Source organism: Oncorhynchus masou, chromosome 30 (assembly GCF_036934945.1).
Source record: "Oncorhynchus masou masou isolate Uvic2021 chromosome 30, UVic_Omas_1.1, whole genome shotgun sequence".
NCBI lineage: Eukaryota > Metazoa > Chordata > Actinopteri > Salmoniformes > Salmonidae > Oncorhynchus > Oncorhynchus masou.
In genome coordinates, this window is record NC_088241.1 from 62113285 (window position 1) to 62137913 (window position 24629).

The 24629-nt window shown below is 39.5% G+C and overlaps 1 protein-coding gene across 4 annotated transcripts in view; it reads right to left on the reverse strand.

Annotated features, from left to right (window-relative positions):
• LOC135522918 (B-cell receptor CD22-like) overlaps nucleotides 1–20154 on the reverse strand; it is a 32726-nt gene extending 12572 nt beyond the window's left edge. Inside the window, exons 1-8 of one of the 4 annotated variants that reach the window (XM_064949623.1) lie at nucleotides 19968–20082; nucleotides 19669–19743; nucleotides 16286–16495; nucleotides 7805–8110; nucleotides 7403–7669; nucleotides 7080–7173; nucleotides 6910–6967; nucleotides 5329–6764 (exon numbers count right to left, since the gene is read on the reverse strand). In XM_064949623.1, the coding sequence (XP_064805695.1) occupies nucleotides 6492–6764; nucleotides 6910–6967; nucleotides 7080–7173; nucleotides 7403–7669; nucleotides 7805–8110; nucleotides 16286–16495; nucleotides 19669–19717 (1257 nt within the window). In that variant the 5' untranslated portion in view covers nucleotides 19718–19743; nucleotides 19968–20082 and the 3' untranslated portion in view covers nucleotides 5329–6491. Of the gene's footprint in view, nucleotides 1–5328; nucleotides 6765–6909; nucleotides 6968–7079; nucleotides 7174–7402; nucleotides 7670–7804; nucleotides 8111–16111; nucleotides 16496–19668; nucleotides 19744–19967 lie in introns of those variants that run through there. The other 3 variants (XM_064949621.1, XM_064949622.1, XM_064949624.1) reach the window with 3 other exon arrangements.
• Between the last annotated feature and the right edge of the window lie 4475 nt (nucleotides 20155–24629).

Below are 24629 nucleotides of genomic sequence, written 5' to 3' on the forward strand. Positions count from 1 at the left end.
GGATTAGTAGACATTGACATTGATGGATGCCAGGTAGCTGACCAGTGGAAGGAAAAGCTTGTGAATACCATCACAAAATATGAAGACATCTTCTCAAGACATAATCTGGACTGCGGAGAAGCCAGGGGTTATGTTCACCGTATCCACCTGGTTGATGACAGACCCTTCCGGCTACCATACAGAAGAGTTCTGCCTGCTCATTACCTGAAGCTGAGGAAGGTATTGACAGATATGGAAGAAGTAGGTCTTATACGCAAGTCAGTTAGTGAGTATGCCTCCCCTTTAGTCATGGTATGGAAGAAAGACGGGAGTCTGAGGTTATGCACTGACTTCAGGTGGATGAATGCACGAACGGTGAAGGACGCTCATCCCCTTCCTCATCAAGCAGATTGCCTCGCAGCCCTTGGTGGCAGTGCATTTGGACTTGACCTCAGGATTTTATAACATTCCAGTTCACGAAGAGGACAAGAAGTACACAGCCTTTACCACACCGATGGGACTTTATGAGTACAATCACATGCCACAAGGTCTGTGTAACAGCCCGGCCTCTTTCATGAGAATGATGTTGAGTATATTTGGGGACCTAAACTTTTCAAATCTCCTTTGTTACCTAGATGACTTGTTGGTCTTTGCATCCACTGAGGAACAGTCTCTACAGCGACTTGAAGTTGTGTTTAGCCGTTTAAGAGCCAACAATCTCAAGCTAGCACCCAAAGAATTTCTACGAAGAACAGTGAAATTCCTCGGACATATCATTAAAGAGGACGGTGTGTCAGTGGATCCTGAGAAGGTGGAGGCCATTGCCAAGATGAGCCAAGCTCAGCTGATGGAGGCAGATGGATGCACTCCCTCTGCTCTAATCCTTCTTGGGTATGGTATTATATTACCAGCACTTCATTCCTGACTGTTCTGCTATAGCCAGACCTTTGTTGGCACTCACTGGGGGTCAAAAGAGAAGAGGAAGAGATGGGAAGAAGAGCAACAGTGGGATTTCCCGGAAGCTGACGCTATCGGATTGGACTGAGGAGTGTGTCGTTGCATTCCAGAAGCTGAAGGATGCTCTTTTGAATTGTGTCGTGCTAGCTCACCCTGATTTCAAGAGGCCGTTCATTCTCTTCACTGACACTTCCTTGGATGGTCTTGGGGCAGTGCTTTGCCAAGTACCTGAAGGTGAAGATAAGGCAAGGCCCATAGCATTTGCAAGCAAGATCCTGAGTAAGTCGCAGAGAAGGTATCCGGCACTCAGACTTGAATTTCTAGCACTGAAATGGAGTGTGTGTGAGAAATTCAGTCACTGGCTTAAGGGGCACGAGTTCACTGTCTGGACAGATAGTAACCTGTTAACGTACATCATGACAAAACCCAAGCTGGACGTTTGCGAGCAAAGATGGGTTGCCAAGCTGGCACCGTACAACTTTGATTTGAAGCGTATCCCAGGCAGCAAGAATACAGTAGCAGATGCACTGAGCCGCGACCCCTTTGCAGTGACTGTCGCGCAGAGACTGATGAGGGAGTCCTACCTAGCACTTCTGTCTAAGGCTGTTGAGACGCTGAATGATGATGTCCAAGATGCCTTCCGTTGGGCTTCTTATCCCCAGGAGATAACCTCTTTGACCACTGCTGAAGTGAAGGCCATATGTCAGCTCCATATTGACTGGGAATGTTCAACGGAGATGCAAGCAATCCAGCTTGGTTCCAACACCCAACGGCTGCTTTCTCCTGGTATTGACACTTTGCCTGAACTCTCGCACGAGGAACTTCGAGATCTCCAGCTGCAAGACTCTGTGACTTCCAAGGTCATCCCTTTCGTCTTCAATAAGAAACGGCCCACCAGACGAGATCGATACATTGTTTCTTCTAAAGTGTTGTTGCTGATGAAACAGTGGGATCGCTTGATCCTAAGAGAGGGAGTTCTGTATCGTGTCATTAAGGAGAGTCACACAAACCGGAGAAAGTTCCAGTATGTCTTGCCAGAGGTGTTGAGACTCAAAGCGATGACTGGCATTCATGTTGCAGGACATCAAGGCCAACCTAGAACTCTAGCTCTGGCCAGACAGAGATTTTTCTGGCCTGCAATGGAGAGAGACATCAAGGAGTATGTGCGCTGCTGCCAGAGATGCGTTCTAGCAAAGACTCCAGAGCCAGCGGCTAGAGCCCCGTTAGAGAGCATCAAAACTTGCTCTCACATGGAGTTGGTGTGTTTGGATTTTTGGACAGCGGAAGACAGTAAGAAGAACTCAGTTGATGTTCTGGTGGTGATTGACCACTTCACTAAACCAGTAAAGAGACTAATAGAGTCAATCCACCAGAAGGTGTAAGTTTAACATAGTACGGAGAGATGATTTAGATTCTTTTTTTTTAAGGCTAAGAATGTAGATATAGTTTAAGAGGCACTATGCATCTAGGGGCAATTGAAGGCCTGACCAATTTTCACTTGCCCTGAACCCTATGGGTAGCTTTTGAGCTGAATTCAGAATTAAGCCTTGAGCTTGGTAGGTTATTTTGTTGTTTTACAAGGTTGGTGAAATTCAGGAGGGGTGAATGTAACAATTGTTAAAGTACTATGTGAATTTCACCAGGTTCATATATCAATATGTTGTTTTGATTTGTTATGCATGCCTGCATCCTGGGAGAAGGGGAGTGTGTACTTACGTTTTGCCTGGCGGGCTCGTGCTCAAATCATTTTGATGCACTGAGAGAAGTAGGCACGCTTTTTCTGTCTTCAGAAAAGTTTGATTCTTTTAAGTACAAAGTCATACACAGTGTTTTGTTCATGAATAATGATGTATATTTAGAGGTTATTCATAAGTGGATGGTATTGTTAACACTAGTATTGCACACCGAGTGAATCCATGCAACTCATGTGACGAGTTAAGCAAATCTTTACTCCTGAACTTATTTAGTGTTACAATCCTCTTCATCTGATGAAGAGTAGTCAAGATCAGACCAAAACGCAGCTTGGGAAGTGTCCATGTTAATACTTATGTTAATACTTATTTAAACTCGGAACACTAAGACAAAACGACGACCGACGACGACGAAAACGACGAAAACGACGACAACGACGAAAACGACGAAAACGACAAACGACGAAAACGACGAAAACGAAAAATAGCCACAACACAAAACAGTTCTATCTGGTACAGAGACAGAAAACAACTTCCCACAAACACAGGTGCCAACCCCAACTCACGCCCTGACCAAACCAAAATAGAGACATAAAAAAGGAAGGTCAGGACGTGACATTTAGGCTTGCCATAGAAAAGGAGTTGAATACATATTGACTTGAGACATTTCAGCTTTTCATTTTTATGTCTAAAAACATAATTCCACCTTGTGTGTAGACCAGTGACAGAAAATCTCAATGTTATCCATTTTAATGAGATGTGAAATGTTGGACCAATAAGACCAAAAGATGTCATGGAAATTGAATTGAAAGGTTTTTATTACAGTGCAATTAATTAACAACCTTAAATTCAACCTCAATTGTTTTGTTCATTTAACATTCAACATAAAAACTGACAAGATGAATTCTAAATAGATACTATTGAAGTCGGAATTTTACATACACCTTAGCCAAATACATTTAAACTCAGTTTTTCAAAATTCCTGACATTTAATCCAAGTAACAATTCCTTGTCTTGGGTTAATTAGGCTCACCACTTTATTTTAAGAATGTGAAATGTCAGAATAATTTTGTAGAGAGAATGATTCATTTCAGCTTTTATTTCTTTCATCACATTCCCAGTGGGTCAGAAGTTTACATACACTCAATTAGTATTTGTTAGCATTGCCTTTAAATTGTTTAACTTGGGTCAAACGTTTCGGGGAGCCTTCCACAAGTTTCCCACAATAAGTAGGGTGAATTTTGGCCCATTCCTCCTGACAGAGCTGGAGTAACTAAGTCAGTTCTGTAGGCCTCCGTGCTCACACACACTTTTTCAGTTCTGCCCACAAATCTTCTGGGCTTTGTGGTGGCCACTCCAATACCTTGACTTTGTTGTCCTTATTAAGCCACTTTGCCACAACTTTGGAACATGATGGTGCCACCCCCTTGCTTCACGGTTGGGATAGAAAAACGACTTCGGCTTGCAAGCATCCCCTTTTTCTCCAAACACAACAATGGTCATTATGGCCAAACAGTTCTATTTTTGTTTCATTAGACCAAAGGACATTTCTCCAAAAACTACAATATTTGTCCCCATGTGCAGTTGCAAACCGTAGTCTATTTTTTTATGGCAGTTTTGGAGCATTGGCTTCTTCCTTGCTGAGCAACCTTTCAGGTTATGTCGATTCAGGACTCGTTTTACTGTGGAAATAGATACTTTTGTACCTGTTTCCTCCAGCATCTTCACAAGGTCCTTTGCTGTTGTTCTGGTATTGATTTGCACTTTTCGCACCAAAGTAGGTTAATCTCTATGATGCACAACGTGTCTCCTTCCTGAGTGGTATGACGGCTGCGTGGTCCCAAAGTGCATAATTATATGTGCGTACTATTGTTCGTACAGATGAACTTGGTACCTTCAGGCAATTGGAAATTGAACCAGACTTGTGGAGGTCTACATTTTTTTTCTGAGGTCTTGGCTGATTTCTTTGTCAAGCAAAGAGGCACTGAGTTTGAAGGTAGGCTTTGAAATACATCCACAGGTACACCTGCAATTGACTCAAATGATGACCTCTTGAAACTCCCCATCCCGGATCCGGGATCGTGACTAAAGCCTCAGGCTCATTAGCATAATGCAACGTTAACGATTTCTGAAAATCGCAAATAAAATGAAAATAATGCGCCTGCTCTCAAGCTTAGCCTTTTCTTAACAACACTGTCATCTCAGATTTTCAAAATATGCTTTTGAACCATAGCAATTGACTAATTTGTGTAAGAGTATGCTAAGCTAGCTTAGCATTTTGAGTAGCATTTAGCACGCAACATTTTCACAAAAACCAGATAACCAAATAAATAAAATCATTTACCTTTGAAGAACTTCGGATGTTTTCAATGAGGAGACTCTCAGTTACATACCAAATGCGCAGTTTTTCCTGAAAGCGTCTGTGTGTAGGAGAAATTGCTCCGTTTTGTACATCACATTTGGCTACCGAAACTAACCGAAAATTCAGTCACCTACAACGTCAAACTTTTTCCGAATAAACTCCATAATATCGGCCCAATGAAACATGGCAAACGTTGTTTGGAATCAATCCTCAAGGGTTTTTTCACATATCTCTTCATTGATATATCGTTGCAAAGCCTGCATTCTTCTCTGAATTCCGTGGAAAAATACTTGCAGCTGACTGGCTTGCGCAACAATTTCGGCGCAGGACACCGGGCGGACACCTGGTAAATGTGGTCTCTTATGGTCAATCTTCCAATGATATGCCTACAAATACGTCACAATGCTGCAGACACCTTGGGGAAACGACAGAAAGGGCAGACTTACTCCTCTCGCATTCACAGCCATATAAGGAGACAATGGAAAACAGAGCCTCAAAAATCCTGCTCATTTCCTGGATGCCGTCTCATCTTGGTTTTGCCTGAAGCTCACGTTCTAGGGACGCACAGAAAATATCTTTGCAGTTCTGGAAACGTCAGAGTGTTTTCTTTCCAAAGCTACCAATTATATGCATAGTCAAGCATCTTTTTGTGACAAAATATTGCGCTTAAAACGGGCACGTCTTTTTATCCAAAAATGATATAGCGCCCCTAGAGTTTCAAGAGGTTAATCAATCTAATGCCATGACATCATTTTCTGGAATTTTCCAAGCTGTTTAAAGGCACAGTCAACATAGTGCATGTAAACTTCTGACCCACTGGAATTGTGATATAGTGAATTATAAGTGAAATAATCTTTCTGTAAACAAGTGTTGGAAAAATTACTTGTGTCATGCACAAAGTAGATGTCCTAACCGACTTGCCAAAACTATAGTTTGTTAACAAGAAATTTGTGGAGTGGTTGAAAAATGCATTTTAATGACGCCAACCTATCTATATGTAAACTTCTGACTCCAACTGTATAAACTGAAAATAGATAATATTGTTATTCTGGTAACTGCACAAAAGATGAAGATAAACAGTAACTAGTAGATGTTAACACCATTCTGCCATCATGTAGACTTCCTGCACCAACTTCCTGTTTTGTATCAGACCACTGTCTCTCCAACTAACTGTGTCTTCTCTCTTCAGTCATCATTGACTTTATATGGTCTTAAACTGCCTTCAGTGAGCTAGTTGAACTCAGCAGTTCCTCTATACTGGAACCCATTAAACAGATGCTCTGTGAACTCAACACTCAAAATAAATGGTCTAAAATAAAGAGTAGCCTGCATCATCATATCAACACTATAGTAACATTTAAACACTTTTATCCCAGCAAATTCTACAACTATGCAGATAATCAAAGAGCACACAATTATAAATGTAACAAAAGTACCAATAGAAACAGATACACAATGACAATACTGTACATAAAAGCACTTAATACTCATCGGCAAAATACTTAGCATCCACCTGTTTTATTCACTTGTGCATAAAGCCCATCTAGGTTGTTAAGAGGTGGTTCCTGGGCCCCTCTCCCAGTCACGTTGACTTCAGCGTACTCACTCTCCTGTCCCTGGACCCTGTCCTGGGCTGCAGCTGGGGTCTCTTTGGTCTGTCGTTTGGAGAAGTCTATCTCACCATAGTGGATCTCTTCAGGCTGGTCTACTGCAGGTTTCTCTGGTTCCTCTCCGGCTGTGGCCTGGTTAGCACACACTGTCCCAACCGGGGAGTTCTGTGGAGAGAACACAGAGAGAGGAACTGGTGTAAAGCTCTAAGTTCAGTCATTTGTAAAAATCAGCAGGTTACACAACACATACTGAGGGGATGTCCTTAGATACACTTTCTAGATTGTTTTGTAAATTGAGCCTTATTCCCACCTGTCCCTGTGAATTGTCCGTCCTTTCAAGTCCATCGTGGAGCCTCGGGTTTCTCCTCCTGGAAGACATTTAGAAAGGTATTCTGAATGCACTGAGAGAGTTTTCATATGCAAAAGCACAAACACAACATCTATTTTTGTTTTTGCATTGATGCCAGGAAAGGTTTTTACCATACAAAAAGACTGATCAGGCTGATAAGCAAAAGGGCCCCCAAAGTTCCTGCTGCAATCCCAGAAGCCATTGTGTTAACAGTCTCTTCTTGCCCTGAAAATGCAGCACATATTAGGTAATTTCTCACATAAAGATCTGCAATGTACACTACACGACCAAAAGTATGTGGTCACCTGTTCATGGAACATCTCATTCCAAAATCATGGGCATTAATGTCAATGTCATGAAATAGCTGAATCCAATCATTTGAAGGGGTGTCCACATACTTTTGAATATATATTGTATATCTAACCTACGATTGTGCCCTACGTGAAAATTTTACCTTTTATAGCCAGCTGCACTTCATTCGACTTCCCACAGCCGTGACTATTTCTTCCTTCACAGTAGTACAGTCCTCCATTACCAACAGTAACATTGAGGGTGTAACTCAGTCCAGATGCTACCATTGTTGTTTTACCCTCACTGATCTTGAACCAGGTGAAGTTCGTCACAGGAGGGTTGGCTGTACTGCTGCAGGTCAGATTAACACAGCTGCCGACTAATACTGGATCAGCTGGACTGATGGAGGCCGAGGTGTTCTTAGGAGAGACTGAGGGAGAGGGGTTCATTTACAATGTATATGGATATGGTATATTGAATAGTCTCATCAAATTCACTCTATTACAATCATCAGTGAAACATGATAGAATGATCTATTCTTCAGGAAACGGTTACTAAATCTTACATGAAACGTTAAGCATCATGTTATGTTCTGTTGTCTTGTTGCTTGTCCCTACTGGGTAGACTGCAGTACAAGTGATGTTCTGCTCATGATGAAGGTATGATGGAGTGAAGGTCACCATAGATAGAACTGATTTGGTTTGGTTTGGATTCTTCTGCAGTTGGTTGCCAGTTGTGAACTGTGTTCGGAGAGTCCATGTCAGCTCAGGGGGGTGTTCAGGACAGGGAGCGACAGCAGAGCAGTTCAAACTGACAGGGACCCCTTCCTTCACTTCACCTGAGACAGTAATGATGGGACTGGAAGGCAAATCTGTAAAAAATTGTAGATAAATCTATTTTACACTAATCGTTAAATTATCCACTTGTTCTCCTCTTATCTTTGATGAAAGGAATCTAAACTGGAAAAATAGCTGGTAAACAGTGTTAGGGAATAATCAGAATTGGTGGGTAACATAGGTAGGATGTTTTATATTCATCATTTGTTTGTAAGTTACTTCTCATTAAGAATGTTATTTTTGTATAATACTGTGGCGAGGTTGCAGTTATCTGTTCTATGTCGAGACTAAGTTGCATGGGCCGTAGAGAGGGGAGAGGTCAAAGTGTCATCATATCTTTTGCTCCACAATATCTGTGTGCCAGTCAGTGTGTCTCTGTGAGTTTGTCCAGGATTGGTTGTATTTAGAATTGGTTCTATCTAAATGACAATTTGATATATATCATAGGGTGGGGGTGATGTCTTGGTACCATTTTATACCAAGGACGAGATAAGAGCTTTGTTTAGGAGACCAAACTGAATGATAATTTATAGCCAACTCTGTCTGGCTAGGGGATACTCCTCTCTGAAGTAAAGTCTTTTCTTTGTGTAAGTTCCTGGGACCTGTGGATTGTCATGTCATCTAGGGGGGGTGGATCTTCGCTATAAAGGATCCCATTTGCCATTGTGTGGGGGCTCTCAACTTTTGAGTAGAGATACTGAACTGTTGAGAGTCACAGAAATTGCTATAGAGCTCATATAATTAACCTCTTTGAACTCTAGGGGCAGTATTTCATTTTTGGATAAAAAAACGTTCCCGTTTTAAACAAGATATTTTGTCACGAAAAGATGCTCGACTATGCATATAATTGACAGCTTTGGAAAGAAAACACTCTGACGTTTCCAAAACGGCAAAGATATTATCTGTGAGTGCCACAGAACAGATGCTACAGGCGAAACCAAGATGAAACTTCAAACAGGAAATTAGCAAAATTTTTGAAGCGCTGTTTTCCAATGTGATGGCTGTGATTGCGTAAGGAGAGAGCCCACAATTTCTGCCGTTTCCCCAAGGTGTCTGCAGCATTGTGACGTATTTGTAGGCATATCATTGGAAGATTGACCATAAGAGACCACATTTACCAGGTGTCCGCCCGGTGTCCTGCGTCGAAATCGGTGCGTAAACCTCAGCTGCAAGTATTTTTCCATTTAATTCAGAGAAGAAAGCAGACTTCCACGAACGATATATCAATGAAGAGATATGTGAAAAACACCTTGAGGATTGATTCTAAACAACGTTTGCCATGTTTCAGTCGATATTATGGAGTTAATTTGGAAAAAAGTTTGGCGTTTTGGTGACTGAATTTTCGGGGTTTTTTGGTAGCCAAAAGTGATGTAAAAAACTGAGCATTTTTCTCCTACACAAAGAATCTTTCAGGAAAAACTGAACATTTGCTATCTAACTGAGAGTCTCCTCATTGAAAACATCTGAAGTTCTTCAAAGGTAAATGATTTTATTTGAATGCTTTTCTGGTTTTTGTGAAAATGTTGCCCGCTAAATGCTACGCTAAATGCTATGCTAGCTATCAATACTCTTACACAAATGCTTGTTTTGCTATGGTTGAAAAGCATATTTTGAAAATCTGAGATGACAGTGTTGTAAACAAAAGTCTAAGCTTGTTAGCAAATATATTTATTTCATTTCATTTGCGATTTTCATGAATAGTTGCATTATGCTAATGAGCTTGAGGCTATAAATAGGATCCCGGATCCGGGATTGCTCGACGCAAGAAGTTAAAGATGGACTTTGATAACTAACTCTGACTTGTGTGTGTGGTTTGCTCCCATGATTTGGTAAATAGAGGAAATTTCCACGACATTTGGCGACGAGTATGGGATGTGAAGCTTCACTCGGTGACCGTTCCTACGATCTAGGTAAATAATTTGTGCACGAGGGATCCCCTAAACTTGGGATCTCAGGGAGAACCACACTTCGGGAACAAAGCAGATGGACCAACCTTTGATCTAAGAGGAAGCGAGCCGAGTGGATACCACATCTCGAACTGAGTTTTTTTTTAAGAAAAAGGTGAGCAAACCACACACAGATTTGAAGTCGAGTTTTTTAATTATGCCTGTTACGTATACTCTGAGCGTGAATTCCTTTGTAAGGAAGGCACCTTGGTGGCGTAAGCAGGGCCGAGTCAGAGGAGAGTAATCTGGGGGTTTTGTGGACTCAAAAGATACTCTGCACTGTCCGGTTGCCAGTGACCAAGAGCCCTCCTGACACTGAATTGATCACAGTGGGGATTTGATGCGATCTGTCGGGTTGATAGGCCAAGGGGGACTGTGTGTTCTAGGTGAAACACGGCACTTGGTGAAGCCCTATTGGAAGAAGGACCTCATTCTATGCGTCTGTGTGATTTGTCTAAGTGACCCTCAGATGTGGTGAATTCCAATTATTTGAAATGTGCTAGCCAGGTATGCCCTGGGTTTACTCTGTGTGAGTATTTTGTTATGGGATCACTAGGTAATAGTTGTCGGACCGTTCTGTGTGAGCGGGGTAGGGTTGACTCTGTGTGGGCAAACCGTTTTTCTGACCAGTTCTGTGTGAACATATGACCAATCCTGTGTGGATGATCCTGCAAGTTCTGTGTGAGTACCTAAGATTTCTTAAATTTTATATGGATTCTGTGAATTATTTGAAATTATGATGAATTATATGTGTGTATAATCAATTACTAGAGATTTGATAAAGTAATGCTGAGAATGATTAGATACAATTTAAACCACCCATCCGTAGACGTACGTAGGTTTTGAGTTGATATCTTAAATGGATAATTTGATAAAGATGAAGTTTTTAAGCACTATTAAAATAATCTACAAAATCTGGGAAATTGAGCTCTAAAAACTGATTAGAGTGTGTCCACTTTTGGTTGTTTTAACCTAACGATGTAACTATAAAACGCATATTGGATTATCTCCGTCTGGGTGAAACATTTGAAATTAAACTGCCCTTAAGGTCTGAACATGTTTTAATTTTTCTTCCCAGTATGAGAGAAGTTGCGGGATTTATTGAATAAACTGTTTTCCATAAAGTTAAAGAGAATTCGAGGGATTCTCGATGTAATTTATAATGTCGTACAAAGCCTAAGGTTTTCCATCAATCTAATTGTCATTGCGTGATTAATGTGATGTAGTAAAATATTTGAAAGACATTGCATAGTTAAACATTATCTATTTTTATTGAGAGGCGCAATATCTGTTTCCTAGTCATTAACTGTCAATTTTATTCTTTGATTGCTAATATATTCATTTGGAATTTGAGAATCATAGCTGGAGTATGAGAATCATAGCTGGAGTAAAGTTTGTACTATTAAAATTGGGCTATTATTCTTCTGGGAATTACCGATAGTGACGTATTTTGATTTTAATTAGAAATTGGGTTTATATGCGGAGAATCTTAGTCTTTAGCAATAGCATTAGTGGTTCAGTGGTAGAATTCTCGCCTGCCATGTGCGAGGCCCGAGTTCCTTTCCCAGTCATGGCGCTGGCTGAATTCAGAGTTTTTGATTGTAAATAGTCTATTTGAATGTTTTGCCTGGAAAGTTATGGTCGCTAGTGTTTGTATAAGAGATAAATTGAACGTTTTCAATAGATTGTTTAGGTTAAATTGATAGACTAATTCAACTTAAAATAATAACGAAGCGAATTCTGATGCAAGACGATGTCTGTTCACTAAATTATCTGCTGGAATAATGTATTGAGAATGGGGTCGTATTTAAATTACCGTATCAATAGAGAAGACAGTTACCTAAGTTAAAGAAATTCTGAATAATAGCGGGGAGAGAATGGCGAAATGTTTATCATTCTTACAGATTGACTGACGCATGTTATAATTTTGGCGCTGCGTGTTATTTTTAAAGAAATAGGATACATTTCATAAGTGTGAAGAGCAAAGAGAAGATGAAGTTATAAAGTTGGGGTTTTTAATCTTACATAGAGGTAAGGAAAAACGTTGAAATGAGAGGGGTTATATATTTTTGCCCAATGAGAAAAAGAAATATGAAAGTTGAGTTGAAAGTATAGAAGAGAGTTAATTGTTATGTTGGCAACTAATTGTCAGGGAAAGTTGCTGGAGGCAGGTAGATTGTTGTAGAATAACGTAAATTTGCGTTATTAGTTTGAATATACAATAACCTTACTCTAATTGTCTTGACCGTTGTTCAGGTACATTTTTTCTGTATTTCTAGCAGCTGATTCACTAGGTGGGCATCATAGATTTGTGGCGTTTATATTTACTGTATTAGGCTATGAGAATTGGGAGACTGGATGTCTGAATCATTAAACATTGTGATAATAGATTCTGGTGTTTATTGATTATTGGTTTGATTGTTTAAGTAACACCAGTCAATTTGAGCAGGAAAGTTAATGTAGTCTAACATTATAGTATGTTTCCATTATGAGGAACAATGTCAGGTCATTAAAGGTGATTGCTGGATGAAATAGTACGCCAACCTGTTGACAGAAGACTGAATGGGTATGAATGTTGAAAAGCAAGATTGGGCCAAAGACTAAACTAGTATGTTAAGTGGGGGAGTATCATAGATTTTAATTATAGTGTTGTTACCGCAATAGTCAAAACAATTTCATATGTTTTGGGAAATTAGCTAGGTTGAATTTGGATATTTGAGTTCCTTTATTATTCGCTTTTTAAAAGAGAGGTTGGAATCAAGTATGATGCCTTGGCACTTAAAATAAGATACCACCAGGAGCTTTTTCCATCAGTGGTTGTTTTTGAGGAACATGCAGACTGTGTTTAATTTTATTGAGATGTAAACATGAGTCTCTGAGCAATTTTGTCATCTGAATCATTATAGTAGTGAGTTTTTGTGTAGTTTGTTATTTGCATGAATTTATCACTGTATCATCTGCATACATTGGAACTTCAGGCCCTGTACAGACTAAAGGAAGATCATTAATGGATGTGCTGAACAGTATTGACCTTTGTGGATATCAGTGGGGGAAAAATTAAGTTTATTTTTATTTTTAAGATGATGAGACAGCACCGACTTTTGAAGGATTTTAGATTTGTTTAATAAAATCAGGATTGGTTTTTACTAAATTTATATCAACAGGTTGAAATTATTAGATTGCTGATTAAAAGTTTTTTAGGAGTTGATTTAACTTAGTTAAACATTGTATCATACATATACATTGATTTGATTAAAACTTATGATTAATGATTTGAGATACAGTGGTTTGGTTTATAGTTCACGTTTGAGTTTCTGAAACGATGTAGTGTAATGAATAATAAGTGTTTTTGTGTTTTCTCCGGGAAAATTGATATTTCACTGTCCCTCTCTGGAATGTTTCCAGGGACTATACTCTTGGGGAGAGTGAGTGAAATTGAGGCCATAAACTACCACATTGGAGGGAGCCTGGAAGTTTTTTTGTTTTACACACGCAAATTCTTTTGATAAAGGAATGTTCTGGGAACATGGAAATACAAAAATGTTTGGAACTAGTTGATTATTGTTTGCAAATTATTTTATATAGTGAAGCACTGCTTTGAAGGGTTTTGTATGACCTATGACCTTCTGCTGATTTTCCGTTGTGGCTTGATCACCCGCATTGGAAAGCCATTTGGACAATAAAAGTATGGTCATTTGTAATACTGCTTTCAAAATAATTTGTGTAATTGGTAAATATGTTCTTTAGCCATATTTGTAATTTGGACCATTTGTGAAGGGCATTGCTCTTAACTAAGGGGATGCTGCTTTAAGTCTATTTTCCTATGACCATAGGGCTTAAATCATTTTTCTTTGTGGAGTTTTTTTCAGTTTAGTGATTTAAATTTGATTAGGTTAGCTGAAATGTTATTTTACATTTGTTTTCAGTTTTGTTTTACATTACTCTCATACGGAGAGATGTGTGTAAAACATGGGGAAGGATTTAGTTTGAGGGTTTGAATTGAAGTTATACAACTTAAGTGATATGTGAAGGAGTGTATTGTATTGTTGAGTGTATTGTATTGTTGTGTTTGTTTTGTTCTATTCCCGAGAGGTATAGGTCTAATTTCTTGATCATTGGCTCTACGATGGAGTTGACAGTGAGATGGGGAGTATAAACCAAGTTGAAAGAATAGTTTCAATAGAATGTTTTGATATTCTCTGTGAAATATGTTTAGATATGTGTGTTAAGAATAATTGGTAAAAGTAATAATTTATCATGTAGTTAATGAACTGAACTAAACTGTTGTTCTGATCTGTTCTTTTGAGGTGATCATGAAAAGTGACGTCAGACGGTATCTTATTAATGCATGGAAGAGATAATTTGGACCGAATGGTGTGTGTACCTCAAAACCCCCTCTAACTGGCTGGATAAGAGTGACAAAGGCGTTGAAGGTGGCTTTCCAAACCACTTCTACCGTGAGAAAAGAACCAAGCCAGAAATTGGTGTACAGTATCAGATCTAAGCTATCAACTGCTTTTCTTTCATGGTTCTCTCATACTGTGATGAGTCCACTTGGAGTGATCATGTAGGAAGATCTGTCCTAACATTTTCTTATGATGCTGGTATATTGGTTGACGAATGGACAAGACATGAGTGGTAAAGATGAGACATTGAAATTGGGACATTATCATGGGCCGTCCACTTTGAACTGTAAAGCTATCTGAAGAAAAACGAAGATGCCAGAAGATGCCGTGCCTGTGTAAGGGGGGTTTGGTCAACTGTGCCATTAAAATGGCTTATACTTTTGTGGTATCAGGTTGATTGAAGAGGTCTAGTAATTTAGATTAAGAATGCATTGAGATACTGATCTGTATTATAATCATGATTAAAAAAGTTAATAGTAGAATTATGGGATAATTATACTGTATGCAAATCTGCTAATATTGATGTGTGTTAAATTGAGGTTTTTACTGTGAGTGATAAGACACATTTGATTCACTGAGGAATGCTATTCTAAATATTGGTTTGATAAATAGTTACTGGAATATGAATGATTTCCCTATTCTCTATTCCTGAGTATATTTCTGATCATGAGGACTTAGAGGGATGTCTGTCCTATATGTTGTGATGAGGCCTGTGTTTAGACACTGGTTCTCATGTAACTTAAAGAGCATTTATATGTTATGTTTTTATTTTCCTCAAATGGATTATTCTGTGTTATTAAACATGTGCAAGTTTGTCTTGTAGAATAAAGGTTGTAAACTTAGTACCAGAAGGGAGAAAGCTTACATATAAGCTAAGGTATTTGACATTGAGGGGATTTGAATTTTTAAATATTGAGTATGTAATTAATATTCAGATTTTTCAGAAGGGACTGAGTCCCTTGAGAGGGGAAGGTTAGGGAATAATCAGAATTGGTGGGTAACATAGGTAGGATGTTTTATATTCATCATATGTTTGTAAGTTACTTCTCATCAATAATGTTATTTTTGTATAATACTGTGGCGAGGTTGCAGTTATCTGTTCTATGTCGAGACTAAGTTGCATGGGCCGCAGAGAGGGGAGAGGTCAAAGTGTCATCATGTGTCAACATATCTTTTGCTCCACAATATCTGTGTGCCAGTCAGTGTGTCTCTGTGAGTTTGTCCAGGATTGGTTGTATTTAGAATTGGTTCTATCTAAATGACAATTTGATATATATCATAGGGTGGGGGTAATGTCTTGGTACCATTTTGGTACCACCAAGGACGAGATAAGAGCTTTGTTTAGGAGACCAAACTGAATGATAATTTATTGCCAACTCTGTCTGGCTAGGGGATACTCCTCTCTGAAGTAAAGTCTTTTCTTTGTGTAAGTTCCTGGGACCTGTGGATTGTCATGTCGTCTAGGGGGGTGGATCTTCGCTATAAAGGATCCCATTTGCCATTGTGTGGGGGCTCTCAACTTTTGAGTAGAGATACTGAACTGTTGAGAGTCACAGAAAATGCTATAGAGCTCATATAATTAAAGATGGACTTTGATAACTAACTCTGATTTGTGTGTGTGGTTTGCTCCCATGATTTGGTAAATAGAGGAAATTTCCACGACAACAGTTAAATTGTCTCTTACCTCTGACATCTATTTCAACAGACTTATCTGGATCTGTTGCACGGAATGGTTGACTCTCAATCCTGAAGTAGTATTTATCAGTGTAATTGGTGGTTACATTGAAGAAGACTGTGGTGCAGTTCTTCTGGGACATGTTTCCAGTTATCTTCCCTTGATATGTGTTGACCAACTTACTACTGTTAAATATCACTCTGTCCGGACGCCCACCAAAGTATGGGTTTCCTTTAATCCACACTCCAGAGGGTAGTATTGTGCTTTTAAATGTATCCTTATGTTGTTCAGGAACATCAAATGAACATGGGATTTGCACACAGGAGCCAGTCAGTCCATCCAGTCTATCTGGCATTGTGACGATCAAATCTCGACCAAAACAGACTAAAACACCTGCAACATAAAAGACAACATCAGGGAGGTTCTGATATATTATCAGTTCAGTCCAATGATATGTATTAACCCTAGATGACTAACAGGGGCCTCTGTTTGGAAGCCACTGCACAGCCATCTTGTTACTCCTCCTCCAGTGTAAAACAGATCTTGGAAGCTATAGAAATTCATTTATTAATGTCTACATTCATTTTTGACAAGTATATTCCATTACAGACACCTTATTGCAGACATGTAAATTATATTTTGTGACCTGCAACACCTCCTTCAGCAGAGAGACCCTACCCTTGGTCCATTCAATGAGTGCATATTGTATCTCACTGAACTGGTATTATCCAATAACTAATTCATCTTTGAGTCAGACTTTATCATTCAAAATCGGGGTGGAGCCATGGACTCCCCCTTTTCCCCCAACTATGTGTACCTGTATGTGGAACAATTTGAGAAAGCACTCATTTACAAAACAGAGACACCCCCTACTTTCTAAAATCCTCTCATGGAAGAGATACATAGATGATGTCTTTGTGCCCTGGGAAGGAAGTCAGCAGGAACTAAATGAAGTCCAAACTCTGCTAAACGAGAGCTCTGAATATCTCAAATTCACCATGCAGACTGAGAGAAATATAAACTACCTGGACTTATGGATCATCAAAGAGAAGGATGCATTACATACAGACTTGTCCACAAAGTCAACAGACCTCAATACCCTGCTACGTGGGGATAGTATGCATCCCCTTCCCCTCAGGAATGGTCGACCATACAGTCAGTTATGCAGGGTTAAACAAATCTGTGGCCAACAGTCAGATTTTGACAGCAAATGCTTAGAAAATGAAAAATAATTTCATAATCAGAGGCTACAAGAAAAAAAGTCTTGATGCTGCAGTGATGAAAATATCTCAAAAACCAAGAGAGGGTTTGCTAAAAATGAAACCAAAGAAGAAAAACAATGCAACAGTCTTTTGCACTAAGTACACCAAATGTTCAGAGAAAATTTAAGCAATCCTGAAAAAGCACTGAGATATTCTACAATCAGACGAAAGAAATTGTACACATCTTCAAGGAACCCCACTGGTGATCTCGCAATATTGGAGATATCATCTCTTGCAAGATAAAGGGTGTAATCTATCTCATCACATGTTCATGTGGGGAAGCCAACGCATTACAAACAAAAAAACAATTAAAATAATGTATAGCTGTAAGAACACTGATGATCTAGTAGCAGCTCACTTTGTTGAAGCTAACCATCCCATCTCCTCCCTCAAATACACAGGTATTGAGCATGTTGCTCAACCAAGGAGATGAGGTAACATGGATTTCCTACTACAACAGGGAGAGGTCTACTGGGTTTCCTATTTAAAAACATTGACCCCTATTGGTCAGAATATTGACTTTGATCTCAGGCCCTTCCTATGAACAATTAGTTTGATAAAGAAGTCTTATAAATGAATGTATTCTTTCTACAGTTTATCAGCGTACAACCAATATGTTCCCCCTGTTGATGATGCTTATTATGCATTATGGATGAACCAAAAGATTATAATTTTATAACGTTTAATTAAATTGGAAAAAATTAAATATATGTGAAATTAAATTTAACAATAATGTAACCCTATACTAATGTTAATGATAACAATAGCCTAATATATTCAATATGCTGTAAACTATTCTTTTAACAGTTTCACTCAATTCATTCTAATTAACCTCATAATTGTGACTCACCCTCACTATTGTTAATGTTGTACTAATTGCACTGTCTGTCTACATAACCTGGTTCAAGCATTCATGACTTTACCCTGAAGAAGGCACAGTGATGCCGAAACATTGGTGTTTTACCCAATAAATTACTGGCAGTTTATATATATATAGATTGTGCAACTCTCTGTTTTTATAGCTTACAGTGTATTCACCATTAGTCAGCACCTCTACACTAAGTCATTTTCTCTGGGTGTGATCCAGCTCATACTTTTTATGTGACCTGAACATAACAAAAAAATTTAAAAAACATGTAAAGACATTAAAGTATTTTATTTATAGAGTACTAACTTTACTGTCCCCATCTACAACAAAATACTAAAATACATGTAATTTAGTCCATGAAACATTTGATTTAAATACTGTATAATTCCATTCATTCTTATGGAGGATTGCTTCTTCTGGGGAGTACCATATATAGAGACCGGTGGATTTAAAGTCTCTCATTGGCCGTTACATAGAATCAGCGATCCAGGGTTTATACACATTACTGGTACTGTCTCTCCCAATAACATTAATATGAATTTATTTCAATGTACAGGAGATTTTTCAATTGGTTGGTGTGTTGTCAAGGAGTGAGGTGACGTGTGTTTGTGAGCAGATGACCACTATTTTGAGCCCGGTATGGGGACAGGGACAGTGGTGGAAGATATACTGTTAACCAAACACTGACGTCGGTTTCACATGAACATACAATGCCATGAAAAAGTTTCCCCCTTTCTGGTTCTCTATTTTTTCTTCAATTTATACAAAATGTAAAATCTTCATCCAAAACCTAATATTAGATAAAGGGAACTTGAGTTACCAAATAACACTTTTTTATAGTTCTCCATTTATTACATTAACAAAGTTATGCAACACCCAATTCCTCTCTGTGAAAAGGGAATTTCTCCCTTACTCTCAATGACTGGTTGTGCCACCATTTCAAAACACAAATCAAGTCTGCATGAGAATTGATAAAAAGCAACAAATTCAAAGTTTTGGAATGTTCTACTTCTACTGATCAACAACTACAGGAAGCATTTGGCTGGAGTCATTTCAGCGGAAGGAGGCACAACCAGTTATTGAGTATAAGGGGGCAATTACTTTTTCACACAGGGGCATTGGGTGTTGCATAACTTTGTTTAAAAAATAAATGAAATAAGTACATCATTGTTGTGTTGTTAGTTCACTCAGGTTCCATTGATCTAATATTAGGTTTGATTGAATATCTGATAACATTCAGTATCAAAAACATGCAAATACATTTTCACGGGACTGTTTGAATCCAGACTATTAAAATACACTCATCAGGAATTAACTGTACACTTTTCTACACAATTTAAAAGGCTGGAATATAGCACATCCCATAAAATATAATGACTTGTGGTTATTCCTTTATGTCTGATTCATAACTAGTTGTTGTTGTGTGGAAGACTCACCTGACATAAAGAGGCCAATGAGAAAAAACATGTTCTCAGGACAAGCCATGTGAGAACTCACACACTACTGATCACCTGAAACAGTACAAACATACACTTACTGGTGGAGTAACTTAACTCACACAACACATTGCATTGAACTCTCCCCATATCAAATACTCAATGTCCTTCAGTTGTGAAACTAACACATGAACAAACAGCAGTACTTTAGAACATATTGAATTTCATTACTCATCATTTATTTATTTATTTTGAACATTAAAATTAACAGAAAATATAGTGAAGAAGTCGATACTTGCCTTAGACGGTAACGTAAACTGTCTACAGCAGAAACTGTCACACCCATAGTGAGGTCTGACTAACTAAAGTGCTGAAATTCATGTGGCATATCTCTCATCTCAACTGTGACGTACTTCCTAATAACTGTATGAGATTTTTTTTAAAGAATACTACGGTATTTAATGTCCCTTTCTCACGGTAGGACAGGTCAGCAGCATTTAGAAACGGCCAAATCACTAAGTCTGTTATAATACAACAAAGGAAACGTCATTATAACCATCTCCCTCTCCTCTGTCTCACAGGCTTGAATGGGAATGTGTGTTTGATTTAAACATATAGTTAAATCATGAACCAAAATCCACTATTCATTTATTCAAGACAAAACAGGAAAAAGTTCAATTTTAGTTCGATACAAAACATACGGTTGTCACATTATGTTTCAACATGAAAAACAGACTTGGTATGAAACAGAGTAACTGTAATTGTATCTGAGTGTTTCTCGCACACCTCTCAACTTCTCCTACACCAACTTCCTCTTTGAGGTCTATTTGCCAAGAAGAGCCTTTTGGGCTGGATGCCACAGAGACAAACTTTTCACGTCACTTCGATATGGAATTTACTTTTTCATAGGAGTTAACGAGAACTTATGCAGTAGGTTATGAGAATTAATTCTGCATGTTAGGAGACTGAGGTTAAGGTTAGGTAAAAGTGTTAGGGTTAGGAATATGCTCTCCTATCCAGTGTTGGACGACCGCATTTGGGATCCTGAGCTTACTTTCCTGCTATTAAACACATTTTGCCATGAGGCTGATAGAAAAGGTTTCTGTTTTAAAGCTAATTTCCTGCAATTCTATAAATTTTGCTATCATATGCTATCAGGTGCCGTTCTGTAATCCTAACCTTCCTTCCAAAATAATTTCTTATACTCTATGTGATCGGTCCCCCCCACGGGACGGCTGTTGACTCCTTGCTGTCCCCATTCCACCTGGCCGATCTGCTGCTCCAGTTTCAACTGTTCTGCCTGTGATTATTATTATTTGACCATGCTGGTCATTTATGAACATTTGAACATCTTGGCCATGTTCTGTTATAATCTCCACCCGGCACAGCCAGAAGAGGACAGGCCACCCCACATAGCCTGGTTCCTCTCTAGGTATCTTCCTAGGTTCTGGCCTTTCTAGGGAGTTTCCCTAGCCACTGTGATTCTACACCTGCATTGCTTGCTGTTTGGGGTTTTAGGCTGGTTTTCTGTACAGCACTTTTTGGTTATCTGCTGATGTACAAAGGGCTATATAAATAAATTTGATTTGATTTGAGTTAACGTGCGCTGATTTGATTAGCATGAGGTTGTAAGTAACAAGAACATTTCCTAGGACGTAGACATGTCTTATATGTGCAGAAAGCTTAAATTCTTGCTAATCTACAGTAGTTCCTCCTTTAAAAGTTGCGTCATACTCAGGCACACCTTGCTGCCTGCTGCAGCATTCTGTGGTACGTTATCTATATGTCAGCCATTTTTTTCTGTTAATGCAAGTTCTTGCTAGTTTGACCACCAGAGGGTATCTTTGAGAAACATTGATTGTCTTCCGTTACCAGAGAATTTAAAACCTTTTTTGTAATAACATTGTAAATTGGATTGATTTTAGGAAATTTGGCTTAATTAATTTGATTATTATTTTGGTGTTCTATTCCGAGAAAAATGAAAAAACAAAACCCTCACGGTTTCCGTTAGGATGGAATGTAAAATATGGCGCTGTACAACATGACGGTCAGATGTAGGTTACAGCATGAGGATTGGAGGATTCTAAATAGTTTGCCTTCATTAGAAAACTTTGTTCCAATATTTCTGTAAATCAGTGATATTTATTCCCACAGTAATTCATTATGGATCCATAACTAAATCAACATCTGCATTTTGAAATAGTATTTTTATCATTATTTTATTAACGAAAGCATAAAGATCCTGATGAAGAAATACAGTACCGTACAGTATATTCTTTTACATTTGGATAATAAAACATTTAAAGCATTTTGAAGATATGAGCCAGCTGCATTTGTTTATTAGGCTACTGTGCAGTCTACAATACATACTGTAGTAAACATGGAAAAGTGCCTAATTCCTTACATAAGGGAGAGCAGGCCATGTCTGTACTACAGAATGTGGAGCATAGAGGAGACGGGGGTTCAAATCCCTGACAGGGAGGAAGGAGTAGACTGTCTTGTAAATAAGAATTTGTTCTTAACTTAACTGGTTCCATATGTGTTATTTCATAGTTGTGATGTCTTCACTATTATTATAATATATCACTAGCCACTTTAAACAATGCTACCTAATATAATGTTTACATACCCTACATTATTCATCTCATATGTATACGTATATACTGTACTCAATATCATCTACTGCATCTTTATGTAATACTTGTATCACTAGCCACTTTAACTATACCACTTTGTTTACATACTCATCTCATATGTATATACTGTACTCGATACCATCTACTGTATGCTGCTCTGTACCAACACTCATTCATATATCTTTATGTACATATTCTTTATCCTCTTACACTTGTGTGTGTATAAGACAGTAGTTTTGGAATTGTTAGTTAGATTACTTGTTGGTTATTACTGCATTGTCGAAACTAGAAACACAAGCATTTCGTTACACTCGCATTAACATCTGCTAACCATGTGTATGTGACAAATAACATTTGATTTGATTATTCTACAATGTAGAAAAATCTTGGAATTAGTAGGTGTGTCCAAACTTTTGACTGGTACTTGCTTAATTATTTTGATTAATATTATGGTTTTTCTATTCCAAGAAAAAACTAAAAACCCTCTGGGTTTCTATTAGTATGGAACTGAAAATATGGTGCTGTACAACGTGATGGTCGGCAGTACAGTACTGGGCTATTTAGCTAAAGAATTCCCGCATGGCAGGTGGGAGACTGGGTTCAATTCCCCTACGGGGAGGAAGGAGTAGGCTGTCCTTGTAAATAAGAATTTGTTCTTAACTGACTTGCCTATAAAGGTTACACTAAGAGCATACCATTTCTGCACACTCATTTTCTAATTCTTGTCTAACCAATACCCAAACGGACATTAATAGCAGCACTGTAGAAACTATTACACTCGACGGAACGACGTGATTAGTGTAGTGTCAACAACGTAGCCACTGCCAGCTAGCCTACTCCAGCAGTACTGTATCATTTCAATCATTTTAGTCAATAAGATTCTTGCTACGTAAGCTTAACGTTCTGAACATTCGATAAGTGTAGTCCACTTGTCATTCCAATCTCCTTTGCATTAGCGTAGCCTCTTCTGTAGCCTGTCAACTATGTGTCTATCTATCCCTGTTCTCTCCTCTCTGCACAGACCATACAAACGCTCCACACCGCGTGGCCGCGGCCACCCTAATCTGGTGGTCCCAGCGCGCACGACCCACGTGGAGTTCCAGGTCTCCGGTAGCCTCTGGAACTGCCGATCTGCGGCCAACAAGGCAGAGTTCATCTCAGCCTATGCCTCCCTCCAGTCCCTCGACTTCTTGGCACTGACGGAAACATGGATCACCACAGACAACACTGCTACTCCTACTGCTCTCTCTTCGTCCGCCCACGTGTTCTCGCACACCCCGAGAGCTTCTGGTCAGCGGGGTGGTGGCACCGGGATCCTCATCTCTCCCAAGTGGTCATTCTCTCTCTCTCCCCTTACCCATCTGTCTATCGCCTCCTTTGAATTCCATGCTGTCACAGTTACCAGCCCTTTCAAGCTTAACATCCTTATCATTTATCGCCCTCCAGGTTCCCTCGGAGAGTTCATCAATGAGCTTGATGCCTTGATAAGCTCCTTCCTGAGGACGGCTCACCTCTCACAGTCCTGGGCGACTTTAACCTCCCCACGTCTACCTTTGACTCATTCCTCTCTGCCTCCTTCTTTCCACTCCTCTCCTCTTTTGACCTCACCCTCTCACCTTCCCCCTACTCACAAGGCAGGCAATACGCTCGACCTCATCTTTACTAGATGCTATTCTTCCACTAACCTCATTGCAACTCCCTCCAAGTCTCCGACCACTACCTTGTATCCTTTTCCCTCTCGCTCTCATCCAACACTTCCCACACTGCCCCTACTCGGATGGTATCGCGCCGTCCCAACCTTCGCTCTCTCTCCCCCGCTACTCTCTCCTCTTCCATCCTATCATCTCTTCCCTCTGCTCATACCTTCTCCAACCTATCTCCTGATTCTGCCTCCTCAACCCTCCTCTCTTCCCTTTCTGCATCCTTTGACTCTCTATGTCCCCTATCCTCCAGGCCGGCTCGGTCCTCCCCTCCCGCTCCGTGGCTCGACGACTCATTGCGAGCTCACAGAACAGTGCTCCGGGCAGCCGAGCGGAAATGGAGGAAAACTCGCCTCCCTGCGGACCTGGCATCCTTTCACTCCCTCCTCTCTACATTTTCCTCCTCTGTCTCTGCTGCTAAAGCCACTTTCTTCCACTCTAAATTCCAAGCATCTGCCTCTAACCCTAGGAAGCTCTTTGCCACCTTCTCCTCCCTTCTGAATCCTCCTCCCCCTCCCCCTCCTCCCTCTCTGCAGATGACTTCGTCAACCATTTTGAAAAGAAGGTCGACGACATCCGATCCTCGTTTGCTAAGTCAAACGACACCGCTGGTTCTGCTCACACT